This window comes from Pseudopodoces humilis, chromosome 9, assembly GCF_049639895.1.
Source record: "Pseudopodoces humilis isolate 2021_Gansu_Grassland_sample_001 chromosome 9, ASM4963989v1, whole genome shotgun sequence".
Taxonomy (NCBI): Eukaryota; Metazoa; Chordata; class Aves; order Passeriformes; family Paridae; genus Pseudopodoces; species Pseudopodoces humilis.
The window spans coordinates 15,710,902-15,729,023 of record NC_142208.1 but is presented as its reverse complement, the minus strand read 5'-3'; the positions used below and the strand labels follow the sequence as shown (position 1 = coordinate 15,729,023).

The following is an 18,122-nucleotide window of genomic DNA, read 5'->3' as shown; positions in this document are numbered from 1 at the left end:
ACGTATAAGCCTCAAAATCTCCATTGTTGATGGCCTCTATCAGCTGCTCTGTTATCTTAATGATCTCTTGCTTACGCACTGTGAACAAGCAGAAAGAGCAATTTATTTGTGCTGAAGAGTTCAGTAGAAATATGAAGCTAGTGGGTGCTTCCTACAAGTAATTTGTAGAGCACCATTAGTCTAAATCTCATAGGATGCTGCTCCCTGCATTCTGGAGATATGCAGCACAGACAGTCATCCACATGAGAGTAGGGGGGCAGTGGTATGAAAGGGAAATGGTGATCCCATAATGCAGGGAGAAAGGAAATAAAGAAACCATATTCCATTTTTTTCTTCTAGAAAGGTCTATGGCACCAGAGGTGTCTCCTTAATGGCAATCTGAGCTGCTTTGGGGGAGTCTGGGAAGTGAATGAATGCCAGTGACCCTGCCCACGTGAAGTACTTGTCTGGCAGCGTAAGATGTGGAAAACCTTCACCACAGTAGCCATATACAAATGGCCACCACACAGACCAAGCCAATTGGAAAGAGTCTCCCAACAACTTGCCTATCACCATCATCAATACCTCAGCTATTGTGAATGCTGCAAACAAGCAACTGGGACACGTAAGGATGGCTTCTGCAAGCTAGGAAGACAATGGCAGCAGGATGGATGGGTTGGATGAGCAGGTGCTAGCTATGTCTGAGTGTGCACACTGTTCCTCAGGCAGTTATCTTCTGCCAATCCCTAAGGCACAATTCTTTACAGCACTCTGACAGCGTTGCCATTAAGTCAGCCCAGCACACTGGATTTCAAGATGAATGAAGACAAGGGCTGTCTGTCTACTGTTGTTTGGCCCCCATGTGGCCAGCACTTCTGTATTCTCTTCTCTTGGTTCCCCACAGCAGATTGCCCAGGCCCCATCCCCTCTGCAGTGTTCCATCATCCATGCTGGCCTCAAGAATTCATAAGATTTACAAAGTTTCAATCAGGTCTGTCAAACAACAGAATTCTATTCTATGACTATTGTATGCACCATACTTCTGTCTGAACCTATATGCACAATCTCACATCTCTTCAACCTTTCCCATACCTCTAGGTAGACTCTTCTGCACATTATACAGACATTTAAGAGGTTCTCTAGCATTCTTTTCAATGTTATTAGATAATATAAAATTCCTACCACTTGAAGTGCTGTTCTTGTGCACTTCAGCATCTAAAATCTAGGTGTCTGAAATGGAATCAGTCCCCTGACTCTTCTGCCTTTGGGCCTTGAAAAAATTGGGACTTCTAGAAGTCTCATGTAGGCATCTTAGATGCCTGTCATTAGGAGGATGGTGTTTAAATCCAACTTACCATATTTAGATATTCAAGTCAGAGAAGCTGAATTCCATTCTAAATGCCAGAAGATGCTACTCTGAACTGCTCTCCCCCTTGCCCATAAGGAGCAATCCACACGTGCACCTCATCCTACCATTGGTAAGTGCAGCCAAAGAGCAGCAAGATAATCTCACTGGCTATGAAAGTTGTCCATACCCATTCTGGAAATCAGTTAAGAGAATTTTACTACTGAGCCAGCCTCAGAAACACCTCAGATAGGGAAAATCTGGCTCATAATAATAAGGTGTCTGTTTTTGCTATGCAGGCTGTATACACTTCCACATGTGAAAAGAGATACACAGGGAATGGGTCAAAATGACACAGTGGGCTATGTCTGTTTTGAAAAATGTCCTTACAAGCAAGTTGTATGGGATTACTTTCACATGAAGAAGATCTACTTATTTGACCTCCAAACACGCACCACCAATACCTAGAAGATGGAGTCCATGGGAAAGGCTGCATTTGGGGTGAGTGAGGGAGTCTACAGACCACAGTCACGGCATGCTGGCTCATCTTAAGGACATCTCCATGTCCTTCCAAGGTGCCTTCATGCAGTGCCATCAGGCCTGTCCATCCCATCAGACTGCTCATCTCCTGGCTTTCACTACATGTCCCGGCTAGAACCAGCACACGGGAGGTGAGCACACTGTCCGAAGGACAGAGAGCCTCGGGATGTCAGGGGGACGGCACTCGCACCTGCCGCTCCCGGTGAATCCGCGGGGCCTCTGAACTGGCACGGCAGAGGCACAAGCGAGAGGCGACATGCACCAGCACGGACATCCAGCATGGCCCGTGGCTGCTCCGCCTTGCTTTGTGCGAGCCCAGGAGGCAGCTCCGCCACAGCAGCTACACCGCCGGCCGGGGAGCGCGGTGTAGAGAGCACCGTTCGAGGCCGGGGCAGCGTGCGGGCCGGCTCTGTCTCCCTGCGGGCCGGGCCGGGCCGGGCTGAGGGCGGCCCCGCTCCCCGCCCCTGCGCGTGGCGCCCCCCAGCGGCCGCCGCCGCTCCCGCAGCCGGCTCCTGCGGCCGCGCCCCCGCGGGAGCGATCGCGCCAGCTCGGAGCGCCCAGCCCCGGCCCCACTCGGACGGACGGGGAGAGGGGCAGGGGAGGAGAGAGGAGGGAGCTTTACATCTAGGGAAACTAGCGTGATTCGCACTACTGTACTACTGCTACCCAGCTGCTAACTTACACGGTGCTCGGTTAAGTACAAAGGGAACTACTGGAGTTAGCAAAGGCTCCGACCGAGCACGCTCTAACTCCAATGTCTGCCCTGGGCTGTCCCAGGCATGGAGCTTCTCTTCACAAGACTGTGTAGCTGCAAAACAAATGTAAGCGTTAAAATGATAAACAAACAAAAATTAGAAAGTAAAATAAAAACCAACAAAGAAGTACAGACACACACAGCCCCAGCCCCGGTCGGCACACAGACACATCCACATCCCAATAACTTCTACCTGCTCTCCTGCCTCTGTCACATCACTTGGCCCAACACTGCTTGGCAGGGGCCACCCGGGCACTGCTGCAAAAAGCACAGCCAGATTTACACTAATGCTGGAGGAAATTCGAGGGTGACCTAAAACAGTGGTCTGAGTAGTGACAGAGCAGCACAAGGGCAAGTACAAGGTGGGGTTCAAGAAAGTAGTGATATCCAAATCACTGCAAACCTCAACTTGGAGGGAAGCAAAGTGGGAGAACACTGATGCCCTTAGCAGAGAAGCAATTCGGCACTCCTCAGAGTACCAAGCAGGGCCTTGCTAAGAGCAAGAGGAAGGAATTAAGAAGACAGCAGTGATGCACAGCTCACAGCAAAAAGGACTTCAGAAGAGATCATTTCCCTTCCATTCTGGCTAGGCAAAACACCTTTCCCATTGCACCTTACAAACCAGCAGTCTGAAATCCTTTGAGCTACTTCAAAAACAGGTAACAGAGATATTCCAACTACTGCATCATATGCTGGTACTGTGTACAGAAAAACAGGGAAAGACGACAGGAACAGACCTCATTCTTCCTTCCTAGACTGACCTGAACAAAATCAAATACTCCAGATGTTCCCAGCTCACACTAAAGATCCTTGTACTATTGCTTTAAATAGTCAGGCAGCTGACTATTTAAAGTACGTATAAAGTACAGTATGCCTGTGTAGGAGAAAGGCTGTGAATTCCACCTAGATTTTCTCTAACCTTATAGCTTTTTTCATATGCATTTTCAGAGTTTTTCAGCCACAGGGTCCTCAACAGAGCTAGCAAGTTCAGGAGATATCAGGCAGAACTTCCTATAATTCTTAGACTAACCATGGTACCAGTCAACTGAGCTAGCAAGACAAACACACAAGGTGAAGCTCATGACAGACAAATGCTCTTCAGAGCCAACATTATCACACGATTTTCACTCAAAGCACCTGATAACGGATTAAAAAATGCTTTGGGGTCTTCCAGGAGCCACAGCCTCCCTTTCAAAGCACCTTACAGTAGTCTGAAAAAACTGGTGTTTGTTCCTTCCATCCATGTCTGAGGTCCTCAGAAGTTCTGACAAGTGAGATTGAATTCAGTCCATCCCCTCCGTTAGCAGACCTGCACCACTGACCCCATTTACCACAGGGAAAACTGAGAAATGCAGTGACTTGCCTAAGGAAACCCCAAAAGGCAGCATCTCTACAGAGAGCTCCACATCTCACCCAGATGAAAGCAAGGGAATGAAATTAGCTAGGATGAGGCTCTGGATTTTGGGTTTTGTTTTTTTTTTTTTCAGAAAGGGAAGGAAATGTTTGGAAAAATTCAGTGTGCAAAGGAGGGTATTTTGCAGGAAGGGAGATGATTTCTTTTTATTCTGGAGTACTGGAAATGAAAAATCAACATTTTGGAAGGAAGTTGAGGAAAGGAAAAATCTTAGGTAAGGAGAAATGGGAAGGATGGAGGAAGGGGTGGGAAGAAGATGCTGTGAAGCACTGCACCCCTGGACTTACTGGCTGAGAAACAGAGAGAAAGCTGGGACTGCATGGACTCAGTCTGTGTTTTGCTCTCACTGTGCCTCCGTCCTTCAAGCACTGAGCTGCCGTCCCCGGTGGAGAGAGGGGGAGCTAGCATGGCAGGGAATTAAAACACAAACACAAACAAAACACGCAAGTTCAGTAAATAAAAAAAGAGAAAGGAAATAGGAGAACATTAAAGAAACCACAATGCTGGGCACAAAACATGCAGGAGTATCCTCCAGGGCAAAGCCAAGTAGACAGCTCTACAACACGAACCTGCTGTGCAATTTAGAATGACAAAAGGGCAGGGGGGCGGAGGAAGAACTACGACACACACTGCCTTTAGCCCCACCCCAGTGGAAACAACAAATCCCTGAGGCAACTGTCGCTGATGGATAAAGACAATGTCTCCTACAGCACAACAGAGCTCATCTGTGTATCCGGGTGACTATTTAAAACTAGAAGTTGGCAAACACTTCCCTTTTTAGAGAGTCATGGCTATGCAGAACACTGAGAACTCCAACACCCCCAAACCTTTTGGTCTAGTTAGTTTTGCTCAAGTGCTTGCTTATCTTAAAATGTGGAAGGGCAGGAATGGAAAAGGAACACTGGTGAACACAGCTACACTTAAAACTGGAGGACTAAAATTACCAGAGCTGGCCACAGCACAAACCACTACTGTGCAAACTCTTTCCCTCCCAATCACCATTCAAATGTTCCCTTTTACTAAAATCATAACAAAATTTTCTAACCTCTGACAAAAAACCCAAAACACGGTTTTGATCTGTAGCAATGTAGCCCTATAAAACTCTATACACTGACCAGCTGCCTTCCTTCCTCCCCACCTTCTGTTCCAGTTCTAGACTTCTTTTCCTTGCAGCATTTGTATTCCTGACTTACAACACCCATTGGCTCTGCTAGCTCAACCATGGGACCTCTCCAGAATAGAAAGTGCCACAGGAGACAAGGTTCCGGACAAATACCTGTTCTGGATGGCTATCCAGCAGAGATGATAAATCAAATTCATTACCACACTGTGAAACCCATCCAGTTCCTGTCCCTCAAAGCTAGGTTCTTAAGGCATGGATTACTCTTTGGCAAAAAGGTAGGAGCTAGAACACTGTCCTGTAATGAGGCCAGGTCTTATCTGAAACAATCTGTATTGCAGAGCTCATTCACTCACTGGCATGTGTTTCTGCTCCCTGTGATTCCTCAGAAGAGGAGCCAGCAGCTTGTGACAAGCCATAGGAAAAGCATCAGGAACTACCGCACTGACAGAGGTGACATTGCTGCTACATCACAGGATCAGCACTGATTTTTCCCTGGATATGTAAATTAGATGAACTACAGGGAGCATGAGAATACCTCTGCCTCAAAATGCATGTTATTAACACATTTGTTACAGAATGCAAACTACCTTCACCCATCCCAAACTTGCTTGTTCAGGAAAATGTCTGCTCATCTTTCGTTAGGGAGGTTAGGCAAAAGATAGCTGCTCAAACAACACAAGCAGATATGGAACTTGGAGCTCCTTCATTTAAAGAGTTTTACAAGCACAGAATATTTATGATATGGTCAATGAAAGGCATGAAATCTCTTCTCAGCCTCTCCCTCTACTGATATCTCAGTCAAGGACAACAGGCTGAGAATGATCTTCATCTTAGAAAAAAAATAAACCCAAAGAGAAAAAATAACACAGGAAGTCTTTGCATATCACAAGAAAGATTCCCAGAAAGGGGTGAAAAAGGAGACTGAGTAGTAACAGAGAGGTTTCAACTCCCTGTAATCTACAGGGAAGCACAAAAACACAAGCAGAGACCAAACCTCAAGGGACTGGTAGGGATTTTCCACACCTAGAAATGGACTGGAGATGAACAGATTATGATATATGCAAGAAAAGAATTCCAACTCTGAGACAAAAACAAATTAGCTCAGTGTTTATATACCACAGAGGCCAAGTCAGACCGTTCCCCAATGCACGGTCCCACTGTGACAGGAATGACAGCGTCATGGCGAATTTATGAACTGAGTCAGACACAGAAATCTGGGAAGCTAGTTCAAGGCAATGACTGAATCTCTAGAATCCCTTGCCTACACTTAACTGTATTAGAAATTACAGGCAAAATACCTACCTTTCAGATCCTCATCTTCAGTTGTGGTGTTACAGCTCTCTGTGGAACCCTGCACGGCAGAACAGAGCATTACCAGGCATCAGCAGTCGGAGCATGAGCAAATAGTTTGATTTCTTTGTGAAGAAAGATGGGGAAAAGCACAAAAACGTTGGCAGGGATGGAAGGGAGAGGATGATACAAGGAAGATTTGGATGTAAGCAGGCCAAATACAAAACATAACAGCATCTCTGCTCAGCTTTTGCATGTTTGAGCCATTAACTTTTACAAGTGTGGAATCTACCAAACTCTGTCAAATGAAATCTAATGAGAGTTGCTTTTGTTTGGAAGAATAGACACAAGAAGCTAAAGAAGGGCTCCTAGGCTTCCTCCTTTCTCAGGGGAAGTGTCCATTTGCAGAAGAAAAAAAAGTGCCTATACCTCCTCTTCCATCCCACATACGAAAGAGAGTGGTGATTATACACTACAATAGGAAAGATGTGTTAATATCTGAACAGTTGTCTTTACTCAGCCTGCTTCAGAGATCCACAGCCATATAACACAACCCTTCTAGTCTATTGTCAGCAGTATTCAGGAGCATGCTACAAACCAGACATTGGAAAGGTAGAAACTGAATTAAGGTACACGAAGACAAGAACAAGAGAGAAGCAGAGGTTTCTCTGGCAACACTTCCATCCCTTACCTTTATGCCATCTGTAGCATTATGGACAACAGTTGTTTGAGGCTCCTAGGAAAGGATGGAAGAATCATTAAACTCTAGTTCCAAAGCATTCTCTCATTTACTTTCACTCCCCAGCAAGTGGAAAAAAGGTGGCTGACATTAAAAAAACCAAATCAAATCACAAACTCCAAACAGCACACATGTGCCTGCGTGCGTGCGCACACACTTCCTGCACAGGTTTCATTAAGAGAGAGGCTGCACTAAAAGCTAAAGTCACAAGGAGACAAAGCCCCCAGCTTCCCTGCAACTGCCCCTAATTCCCAATTCGCTTCCAGTGAACTAGGCTGGCACAGACACCAGGGGGCAACCAAGCAGCCAGTCTGCATCCTCTGCAGCCATTCATGAAGTAATGACCCCTCCAGTGTCCTCACTGGAAAATGCTTCAGAAGAGGAGAGGGGGAAGAAAGGATAATGGGATAGCTGAAGAAAGGATAACTGGGCTGGGGCCTTTGTCTCCCAGTTTTTTGGAAAGGTTGCTAGGTATTTTACCCTAAAAAAGGGACATTCATAATTTCCACAATAAAAAAAGGATGAGCCAGACCACCTCAATGCCTCTCAGAGAGGACTTGCTGAGGAACTGTGAAAAAAGGCACATTTTTCTAAAAGTCTCTGAAATGAGCTCCAATCTCAATAATAACCATATTTAATAATTTAGAAAGGCTCTCTCAATATCAAAAACATCATGAACAAAGCTAGTGAAGAGAAAGCGGAAAATTATGAAGTGTCCCAAGAATCCTTCATCCTACAACAAAAAACCCAACACCAAATCCTACCCTCCTGTGCCCCCAAAAATGCCAAATCCAACTCTCCAGAGACAGACAACAAAGAGCTACCAGTCCTATTGGTACTAACTAGCTCCTGCACTCAGCCCTTCATTACCAGGAAAAGACTTCAGGATCCTGGCACCATCTCCTCCCACTGCTGTCATTCTTGCTGGGTGGCTCAGCAAGGGCATCAGGGCTGCTGGGCAGTGCTGTACACTCACCCATCTGCCTCTGCCACCCACTGCACTGCCTGATCTTCCATGGATACTGATGCAGGCCACACACCCAAGCTGTGCTGTTCAATGTACTTGGCACTGGCACCGTACTGGCACTGCAGAGCTTGCACACAGGCCAAACAGAGCTTGCCAGCCCAGCAAGTCAGTGAGCTACAGGAGATCAGCCACTCAACTGAGCAGGCCAAATAGGCCAACAAAGGATTCTTTTAAAAACCCTTTGTCTGCCCCTTCTTCCCTGGTGTCCTGAAGTCCATCCTCCTTTTCCTGAGTGCTGGAGAGTGGACGGAGCTTGACACTCTCTTCTTCGAAACCATCCTCCCCAAAGCCAGCAGGAACAGTTGAACGGGACACAAAGAACTATACAGGGGTGGCACACGGGGAAGTCCAGGCAAGCTGCGATCCCCACATCCAACCACAGCTCTGCTCAGCACCCCCATCCCAAAGCCTGTGAGGCTGTGATCAGGCCCCACAGCAGCACAGGGACACAGACAGAACGAAGCCAAAACATAAGCTGAAACAGAGTGGCACAAGCAGCACTTGGGAAAGGGTTTAGGAGAAGAAGGGGAGAGGACAGAATCAAAATTAAACAAACAGGAAAAAAATAGCGGTTGGGGAAGATACCATGGACGTCTGCACTGGGGGTGTTTCTTTTGCAGTGCTTACTATACTGGTTTTGTTGTTGCTCTGTGGCTGAGACAGAAAAACATGGTTTTAGTTCCCCTGCTGGGCAGCAGAGGCAGCAAGAAAATGACAATATTGATTCAACCCCAACCATCTCCTCAGACCCAACCCTCCCCACAGGCTCAGTCACCAAGAAGAGGGAGGAAGGAGGAGTGCTGCCTGGGTTGCTGGACATCATCCTTCCCCCAGAGGCAATAGAAGTTGTAAGGGATGTACCAAAATCCAAATACGAATGGACTGCTAGAGCTATAAGGAAGGAAAACAGAAGGCAAAAGGCAGCAGCCCAAAGGGGTGGAGAGAATCCTGCAATGAGCACTAACAAAAATATCTGGTGAAGAAAAATGAGAGATGGCAGCTGTCCTGAGAGAAAGAGACTACAGAAGTGAGCGACACAATAGTCATGGTCTGAAACAGGGCAAAAATGAGAGTCAAGTCTGAGGTGGCCCAAAGTGTACAGAAACAGTTCTAGGTATGTGATAATGCTGAGAATTCCAGGGAATCTATTGATCCAAGTAAAAGTGTGATCAGCCCGAGGAAAGGTAGGGAAAAGGTAATGTATGATTTGTAGTATCCCTGCTGTGACCTGAACAAAGAGACTTCAGGACCAAAATATTGAAAGGAACGGGATTGGGACATAAGGAAAAGACCATATAGTTCCACAAGTAGGAAGTTCTCTGGATGGTGCCCAGCAGCTTTTCATCTTTCCCCTCTTCAGACTCTCTTGTAGCTGTGGTAGAAGAATAAAATCTGTTTCCTGCATTCATACAGCACAACAGTGAAGCCATCACCAGCTTGCTGAAAAGAATCATCCCATTGAGTCATGTACACCAGGAACGAGCCAAGTCTGTTTGTAGGAAGCCATAAGTGTCCATAAGTATAGAGTTCCTAGCCCACAAATCCAGCCCACGTGTGACTCCCACACCAGGCTATGTCTCTTTTGCTGCTAGACACCAGCAACAAGGTCAAAATTGGCACTGCAGGAGCCTCGCTCACACTCCTTAATTTACAGATCAGGGTACCTGATGGGAGCTCACAGTAGTGTGCCCTGGTTGCAGAGGCTCTCTATCCCACTCAGGGAGTGCAAACTCATACTGCAAAACATCAGGCCCTCATCACCACACCACAAACACCACAAAGAATGGAAAGTCAAATGCTAAGCTGGAAAACATCTACCAAAGGTGTAATTATGTCAACCAGTGACAGATCTTGTAAGATCAAGACTTAACAAACACCTACTAACAGTTCGGTTTTTCTTCACAAGCAACATGTCTTGGCTTAACTATCCCTTTTGGAGAGGGAGAGAGGAGAAACAAAAGATGAAGATGGGGCAGGTGGAGGGAGGAAAAAGTAGAAGAGAGAGAGAGGCAGGAATGAACTCTTTAGAAGTACATGGAAAAAAAAGAACATATACACTCAAACTCCAACCTAAGAAAGGAGAAATACAACAGAAATCACAGTTTGCTGCCTCTTTCTAGACATCCCTGCATTGTCCTAAGACTCTTGCCTTTCATGAATTTTTTTCATGCATGTATTTCCAGCCTGATGGTAGAAGAGATGACAGGTCACTGTGGATGTAAAAGAGGAGCAGATCAACCTGAAAAAAATTAATCTCAAGCTATTTTGTGGTACAAACACAATCAAACTTCTGACAATGGTCCACCTCTCCACACAGCACTGAGGCTCTTGTACTTCTTCAGAAACAGTGATCCTAATGCAGAGATCTATCTTCCAAACCCCTTCCAGTGAGAGGAATGTAACCCATTTTTCTTAGTCCACTGGGATAAGAAGATAAAATTAGTATGAAAGAAGCTACACAAAAATAATTCCAGTGTTTTGGAAGGCTTTATAACTAAAGCCAAATGAGAAAAAAAAACCTAAACAAAACTAAGCTAAAAAAACAACAAAAAAAACACCGACTAACAAAAAAACCCCAAAACCAACAAAAAACCCCACCAACAAAAAAAAAACCCCAAAACAAACAAAAAACCCAAACAAACAAAAAAAAACATCACAAAAAACCCAACCAAAACCTCAACAAACATCCAGGAAACCACTGTTCCAAAAAAAAGCTGACTACAGCCTGTTAGGAGTGTTATGTTATAAAGTGCAAACCCCCCCACACCCAAAGCACACAGCCTGCCTTCCAGTCTGCACTGAGCACCCAGCTCACCCATGATATTCTTCCCCAGCTAGTGGGCTGAAGATGATCATGTATCATGTTTGCTAGTCCAGAATTGGATAGCATTTTACTACAGGATAGTGTCCCAATGAAATTAGAGGCAGCTTAGCCTACACTTTTTTTCACAGCTCTTTCTCAGGTGAGGGAAGGTATCTGACATATTGAGCTTCCTGCATACACTCATGTCATGTGGCCATCTAGCCAACTGCTCTTCCCTGGAAAAAGCTAGCCTTCCCTTCCCAGAAATGCAGGCAGCACAGCCAGCTCTTACCCCTCCTTCCTCCCTGCTGCCAGCCAACATCACTCACTGGCCAGGGTACAATCCTGGGTAATTCTGTACAATTCAAGTTGAAAGAGGCCAATTCACCTAAAAAGGTGCTAGGCCCTTTTTAAGGTCTGCAACACGATTAGTTTTGGCACAGCAGTTGGCAACATTTCCTGACAAGAGACAGACAGACAGGCATGAACAACACAGAGGGTGCAAGAGAAAGAAAACAGACCAGCGCTCATATCGTAGGGACACACACATGTAGCTGACTAAAAGAAAGGAACTACCAGCACACGGGCTCTCTCTGTTTTTTCAGCCACTTTCACTGCTTTCATGTTTTCAGAGGCTGATGCTTACATGGTTTACATATCCCAGCTGCTTTAAAACAATATGCAAAGGGAATTTAAGTATTGTTGGCAGTGGGCAAAAAGGAAGGGTAAGAAAGGCACAGTGAACTTCTGCCCCGCAAAAAGGCAGGGCTGGTGAAAAGTGAGTCACTTGCTTCAGATTTTCAAAGCAGTACTTTGGGATTAATTTTTTCGTGGGTTTTTTTTACACAGTTTTAAGGTATCATTGAAGGAGGAAGAGGAGAAATATCTTCCAGGTAGTAATGAAAAAACATTATCTTGCTTTCTTGGTACTGTAACATTACCACTTCTATCTGAAACAGGTGAGAAATATTTTCTGTTACTTTTCTGTGCATAGGAGATAATACAATAATTTTTGTAATTTAGTTACAGTTCATATCTTGGTGTTGAAGTATGTCACTGGGGCTGTGTATGACTTCTGACAATATGACACTGGCCAATTTCCTCTTTGGACCCTTGAGAGTGGATTTGACTACTTTTTTTGACAAATTCTATAAATGTCAAACACCTTGATGGATGAAAAAGGAAATGTACAAGACACGGGAGGCAGTTACTGGGTATTTGGTCATGCTGGGATACATAAACAAGGCCAGGACAAAAGGAAATTCTGGATTATAAAGGTTCTGACAAACCTTTTCAGTAAGTACGCTAAAAAAATAAGTGACCGGCAGCTCTGAGCTGCCCAGTGGTGCTGTGCCCACACATTTCATCTGAACAGAGCCCCATCAGTCTCTGCCACATTTGGAGCGACTCCCAGTTTGTTCTACACTGCAATGCTCCTATCAAGGATGACAGCACCAACACCAGGCAAAGCACCTGCTCCTTTTTTTGGCACCTCTGTAACAGAATGACAAAGCCTCACACCCAGACGAGGCACACACCTGCTCTGCTGAGCCCAAGAGAACCACTGTCTTTTTTTGTTTCACACTCAGAGCAGGCAAAGTCAAACTGTGTTGCCAGTAGTTGGATTTTCTGCACAAAATGGGAGCTGTATGTGGCCAGAGGATCACAGAGCCCTTTTTGTGAGGACATGGACCCTTGAATGCACACTGATCCCCCCTGCCACCCCCCTGCACGGACATGCTATGTAGGGTGATGAGCACAAGCCGAGCGTGCATGGCATGGAAAATGGCGGAGGCATGAATCGCAGGCAGCTTACGGGAGGTGCTCACCATCAAATGCACACTGGAGCTCGACTTCCTTTTCTGGACACATCATTGAGAGAGGGAAAGAGAAGGGAAGAGAGGAGATGAGAAGAAAAGCACAGAAACTATTCACACATTAGTGTGCCAGCAAGGGCCCCCCTGCCAATAATGCTCCCCTGAGGCAGGTATAAGCACCGGCAGAAATGCACAGACACGGAAAAAAGGAACAGAGAGAGAAATCACCATTAAAGCACACGACTGCACACCAGGGGAAAGGGCAAGGCTGAAGAACCCCATCCCCTCAAACACCGAGGTCAGAATATAGGTGCCCCACACACTGATATAAGGAGAGAAGAAGAGAGCAATATATATGCACAAGATGTGGGATACAAGGGGGTGTCTCTCTGTGTTCTCCCACCTCAGAAAATGGGGCAGCTTCCCCAGCCAAACTGAAGAGGTAGGCAGAAACCCCCTGTGTGTCCACATTTGGAGGATGCAGGTGTGTTTGCAACTCAAATTAGAGGATAGGGAGGAGGCCACAAGAGAAAGGCACACGCAGAGGCTAAAGAAAGAAGAGGGAACTTGTGTGCATAGCATGGGGAGGAGAAAGGTTCCCTCACATAGAATTTGGGGTTGATTGGAGAGGTAAAGTGCACTAATGTTCAAACAAGAAAGACAGAAACACTCAACAGCCAGAACACTTTGCACTCTCAGGTATTGGGAGAAGAATGAACAGGTTCAAACTACTCAACCTTCTTGGACTCTACTCTTGTTCAATGGAATCTTCAGTCGTCTTCAAAGACACCTTCACATCAAACTGCACTCTCCAGTAAATGAGGCTCAGCATGCACTTCCTTCCTCTTTCACTAAACTTTGAGTGTCATCCAGTTCAAGCTGACCCTGGCAGGTCTTTCAGCATTACAATGCTATGCCTTCCCCTTGCTGTCTCCATGTACATTTTCCACCTGCCCTTCCCCTTTGGTACTATCCAGGCTATTTCTCTGCTGCTTACTACGGTCTAGCCCACAGAGTGGTATAGGACAGCACACATCACGTCAGTCAAAACCTACAATGGAATGGGCACAGTTCTGCAGCTCTGCACTCCTGCACACTACCACAGCACCCCCTGGAGCAGCCTGCGAGTGCAGAACAGGCCATGGAGTTGGAGCTCCCCACCTCATACACTTACTGAGCCTTCGCAGCTCTTACCTTGAATATTGCCTTCATCCCTGCTATCCTCATATCAGAGCTCAAGCACACAGGCAGGCTGGCATGTCTTTGAAAGCAGAAGTGCCCATGTTCACCTCACACGCAGAACCACATTCCTAATCACACCATACAGTCCACAGTCACATAGCCACTGCATGAGCAGACTCAAAACAGCAAAGCTTCTGCCTCCATCTGTTCTTTAATTCCAGTACAGGCTCTAATCTGTTCAGCATTTGGTTCACAAATCTTCCACTTCATGGAGGCACAACATAGGGCTTGCCATTACATGGTTTACAAATTTGTGTTTCCTCTCATTTCTTTTGGGACAATTTAGCTTCTCCACAGGCTTCTCAAGCTAGAGCTAAAATAGCATGTACTACCAGTGCATGAATATAATGCTTAGACTGCCATCTACCCAGAGAAATCCTTGTACCCCATCACAACAGGGAATTTTTAACTGGGAAAATTGGAAATTCACACCAATAGAAAACTTCCGTTTTTATTTCTAATGTATCCTGTAAGTTGCAGCAGACAAAAGGTGACTATATGGATACCGAGGTAAACCTGTCTCTAAGAAAGACAAAATCATTTGAAATTCAAACAGACTTCCAGTAAGTTACAAAAGAGAAAAAAGGGACAGAAAATGTTAAGATACAAGCAAAAGGTTCAATACAAAAAGAATCAACCAAACCATGCAGAAAACAAACATCCTCCTACACAGAAGCACAAGTAACACGGACACAGGAGGAAACAGAACCCTCTGCAGATCAGAACTTAATTAGAGTACAAGCTAAATTTAAAATGGTGTTAGTCTATTACAGGGCATGATATAGTGTAGAAATCCCAGAAAGCACATTATTACTGGCTCCTATAATAACACAGGGAAGAAAAGCTAGGTTGGCAGTGTGAAAAGGGCAAGGAGTGAGGTCTGTGTTATGACAGGGCATGAAAATACTACTAAAACACAAGATAGGTTAGAAAATGACAACATAAGGCACTGGCAGTAAGTGCTAAAGCATCAAAACTTATTAAGTCAAATCATATACAAGGAAGTTACTAAAACCAGATCAACCTCCCAATACATCTTAACAGCTGCATCAGAACCATCTATTGCTACTTTCCCAAGGTGACTAGCTGAGTGAGCAAAGCTTTTTGTTCTTCTTGTAATGTGACTGCAACTTAGCAAAGTAAATAAGAGAACAGAAGTTTAGTTATAGAGTTCTCTTTCCCTTCCATAACACAGATACATCTCTAAGAGCTTCTAGGCAGTGCAGAGATGTCCCAGGGCATGAAAAAAGTTGTTAAAGGCAGAAACAGCCTATGGTAAAGTACCTCACTGATCACTTTAAGGGCTTCCCTACACTTGAGTGACAAAACATTCACCCAAAGCAGTACAGACAACAAACCTAGGGATGAATGTTTGCTACAGTTCTATTTTTATTATGTGTGTGAATTTTAGGTGTTCATCTTGAAAGAGGAGCAGATTCTCTACAGTGAAACTTAAGAAGAGACTTGCTTTAGGTAAACAACCAACAGAAGTCAGCAGGTGACAGAAGACAACCTGAAGAATCAGTCTCTTCAGCATGGCAGAAAAAAATACTAGAAACGGTGAGCATGAATCATTCCATAACACATACTAAAACATACTGTAAGAAAAAGAGTGATTCCAAGCAAGGTCCCATTCACAGTCCTGGGAACTTAACATGGCTATTTTATTTATGACAGCTTTTTGTGTTTCTGTCTTCTACATGCAGTTCTCCCCAGCCTGATACTGACAGTATTTTCGATAAAATATCATGCTTGCAGCAACTCATATTCCTATGGAGAGTATAGTAATTTCAGAACTTAAGGTAGGAAAAAAATGTTGAACTAAAAGCAGATCATCATAGTGAGAGTCATCTTGAACCAGCAAATTTGATGTCCTATTTCTCCTTCTGCTTTAGCCCTTTTGTGTGATGCTGAGCAAATAATTTAATCTTTGTCAAACCATCTTCTCTCTTGCCCTTTTGTCAGCTTGTCTATTTAAATTGTAAGCTAAGAGGCAGGGATTTTCTGCTTAGCCACCACTAGCTAAGCACACTGGACCCTTGATCTCAGTTGGTGTTTCTAGCCATTACAACAATGCAGTGAAAAAATTGAATGCATCAAAGGTGGATATAATGTGCTACTGGATGTCAGCACTTAAACAGATCTGAAGCATTCCCTAGGTGTCTTGCATAACACAGTTCAGCACAAAACTCTGCTGTTCAGATGAACTTGGGTTCTTCCTGTTTAGCTTTACGATAAAGAATGTTTAAACAGTATGGCTTTAAGATTATAACAAGTCGAGATGCAGAGATAGGAACATTAACTCCCACTGGTCATGGTATGAATGTTACTTGACCCTTGCAGATTTCATAGGTTGCTTCACCTTTCTATTGTGCCTTCTCTGTTTCAGGCATGCTTTGACCAGCTGCTTCCCAGCAGCCATGCCAGTTTACAGAGGATGCCAGAGCATACTTCCTTCCCCACATACTCTTTACTGGGCAAAGGGCAAGGAAAGCTGCTATACATCAGGCATAAAATGTACACTTACTGCAATATTCCTTACAAACAGCAGAACAAATGGTATTTGGTACCTCTCTGCAGTTATGTAATATATACAGCAGATTTTAGAACATTAACCTTGTTATACCAAATAAATGGATTTTTCCACTTTCAGCTGAATTCTCCTTTCAGCTGTGCTATTCAGCTTTGACAGGGAAAGAAAACAGAGAGCATGTGGCAGAAAGACAAGGTAGAAAATCAACAGACTTGGCAGAGCACTGCAAGTGAATGCTGTTAAAATTTCCTGCATCCCACAGCATGCTCCACAATTTACTATCCACACTGTGTTACAGTGGGCCTGAAGAACATTACTGATATTATTTTGTAAATCCTAGTCACAAACCCAAGTGGTCAGAAGTAAACAAGAAAGAAAAAAAGAAACTGACAAAGAGTTTAGAGAAGGACCAATTTAAAAACAATTACAATTACATGCTTAACTGAAAATAACACTTTGTGCATTAAAAAATTCTGCTTATAGAAACAGGTCTTACAGGCCCTGCGAAACACACACAACCTCTCACAACAGCAGGAAGTGAAATACCCCTTTGGAAAAGAGGGAACATAACTCTTTGAAGTGCTACCCAAAACCGAAAAACCACAAACAAATTTTAAAAAAAAATCAGCAGTAGGACTGTAACACTAACGACAGGGAGCCTAGACCCTGACAAGCTTAGAGGAAGGACACTCTGCATAAAGTGTCCTTAATCTTCATCCAGGTGTTTGCCCCAGCCCACTCCTTAATCCTCTCTCACCTTGCAGTAGATGGCAACTCCAGATTACAGTAAGAAAGGGGAATAAGAAAACAAGTAAATTTGTTTTGAAACTATCTAAAGTAAATTATAAAATGGTAGATGCACAATGCTGCTCATAAATTAAGAATCTTAAAAAAATACCTGTGACCTACAGTGATGACCACAAGATATGTGGTATGTTAGAGGGACAACTCGTCACTCAGTATCTTCTAGCCTCACTTTCTGGAACTGAAATCAGCAAACCATATTCCTTGGGGATGAAACTCAGGCCATCCTGCAGCTACTGCAACAGCTTGGATCCAAATTCTGCTTGAAGAAAGTAAGTGCAGCACTACAAAGGTTTGGTGAGCAGGCAGAATTTAAGATTCAAGGCAGTTTAAATCATTCATTATTTAAGATAATGGAAAAGTTCTCAAGTGCCAAGCTGATGAAATATCTACCAATTAGCAGAATTAGTACTTGAAATAGAAGCAACAGTGCAAAATGAAAACCAGGAAAGCTTCAAATAAAATTTGGAAAGGAATTTGCTTGAGGGGAGGGTCATATCCATGGAAATTTATCAAAACAACCCCAGTGTGGACACACTAGTATTGGAATTTAAAAAAAAAAAGTTTCTTTCTTGTCTTCCCTTCCTGATTTAAGCTTCTCCCACTGCCTTCCAAAATGGTCTGATCCAAGTCAAATGCATGTATCCTCATTGCTTTAGTCCTAAACTTTCTTCAGTTAAGGATTTGAGTCTATTGCTAGAGAAACAAATTT

The 18,122-nt window shown here is 44.4% G+C and overlaps 1 protein-coding gene across 12 annotated transcripts in view; it reads right to left on the bottom strand.

The window, feature by feature from the left end:
- Positions 1–18,122, bottom strand: part of CAMK2G (calcium/calmodulin dependent protein kinase II gamma) — a 119,084-nt gene that overhangs the window by 7,110 nt on the left and 93,852 nt on the right. The window contains exons 14-20 of one of the 12 annotated variants that reach the window (XM_014250296.2): positions 12,844–12,876; positions 8,797–8,865; positions 7,137–7,181; positions 6,458–6,506; positions 4,320–4,433; positions 2,547–2,672; positions 3–78 (exon numbers count right to left, since the gene is read on the bottom strand). In XM_014250296.2, the coding sequence (XP_014105771.1) occupies positions 3–78; positions 2,547–2,672; positions 4,320–4,433; positions 6,458–6,506; positions 7,137–7,181; positions 8,797–8,865; positions 12,844–12,876 (512 nt within the window). The remainder of the gene's footprint in view (positions 1–2; positions 79–2,546; positions 2,673–4,319; positions 4,434–6,457; positions 6,507–7,136; positions 7,182–8,796; positions 8,866–12,843; positions 12,877–18,122) is intronic. The other 11 variants (XM_014250300.2, XM_014250298.2, XM_014250297.2 and 8 more) reach the window with 11 other exon arrangements.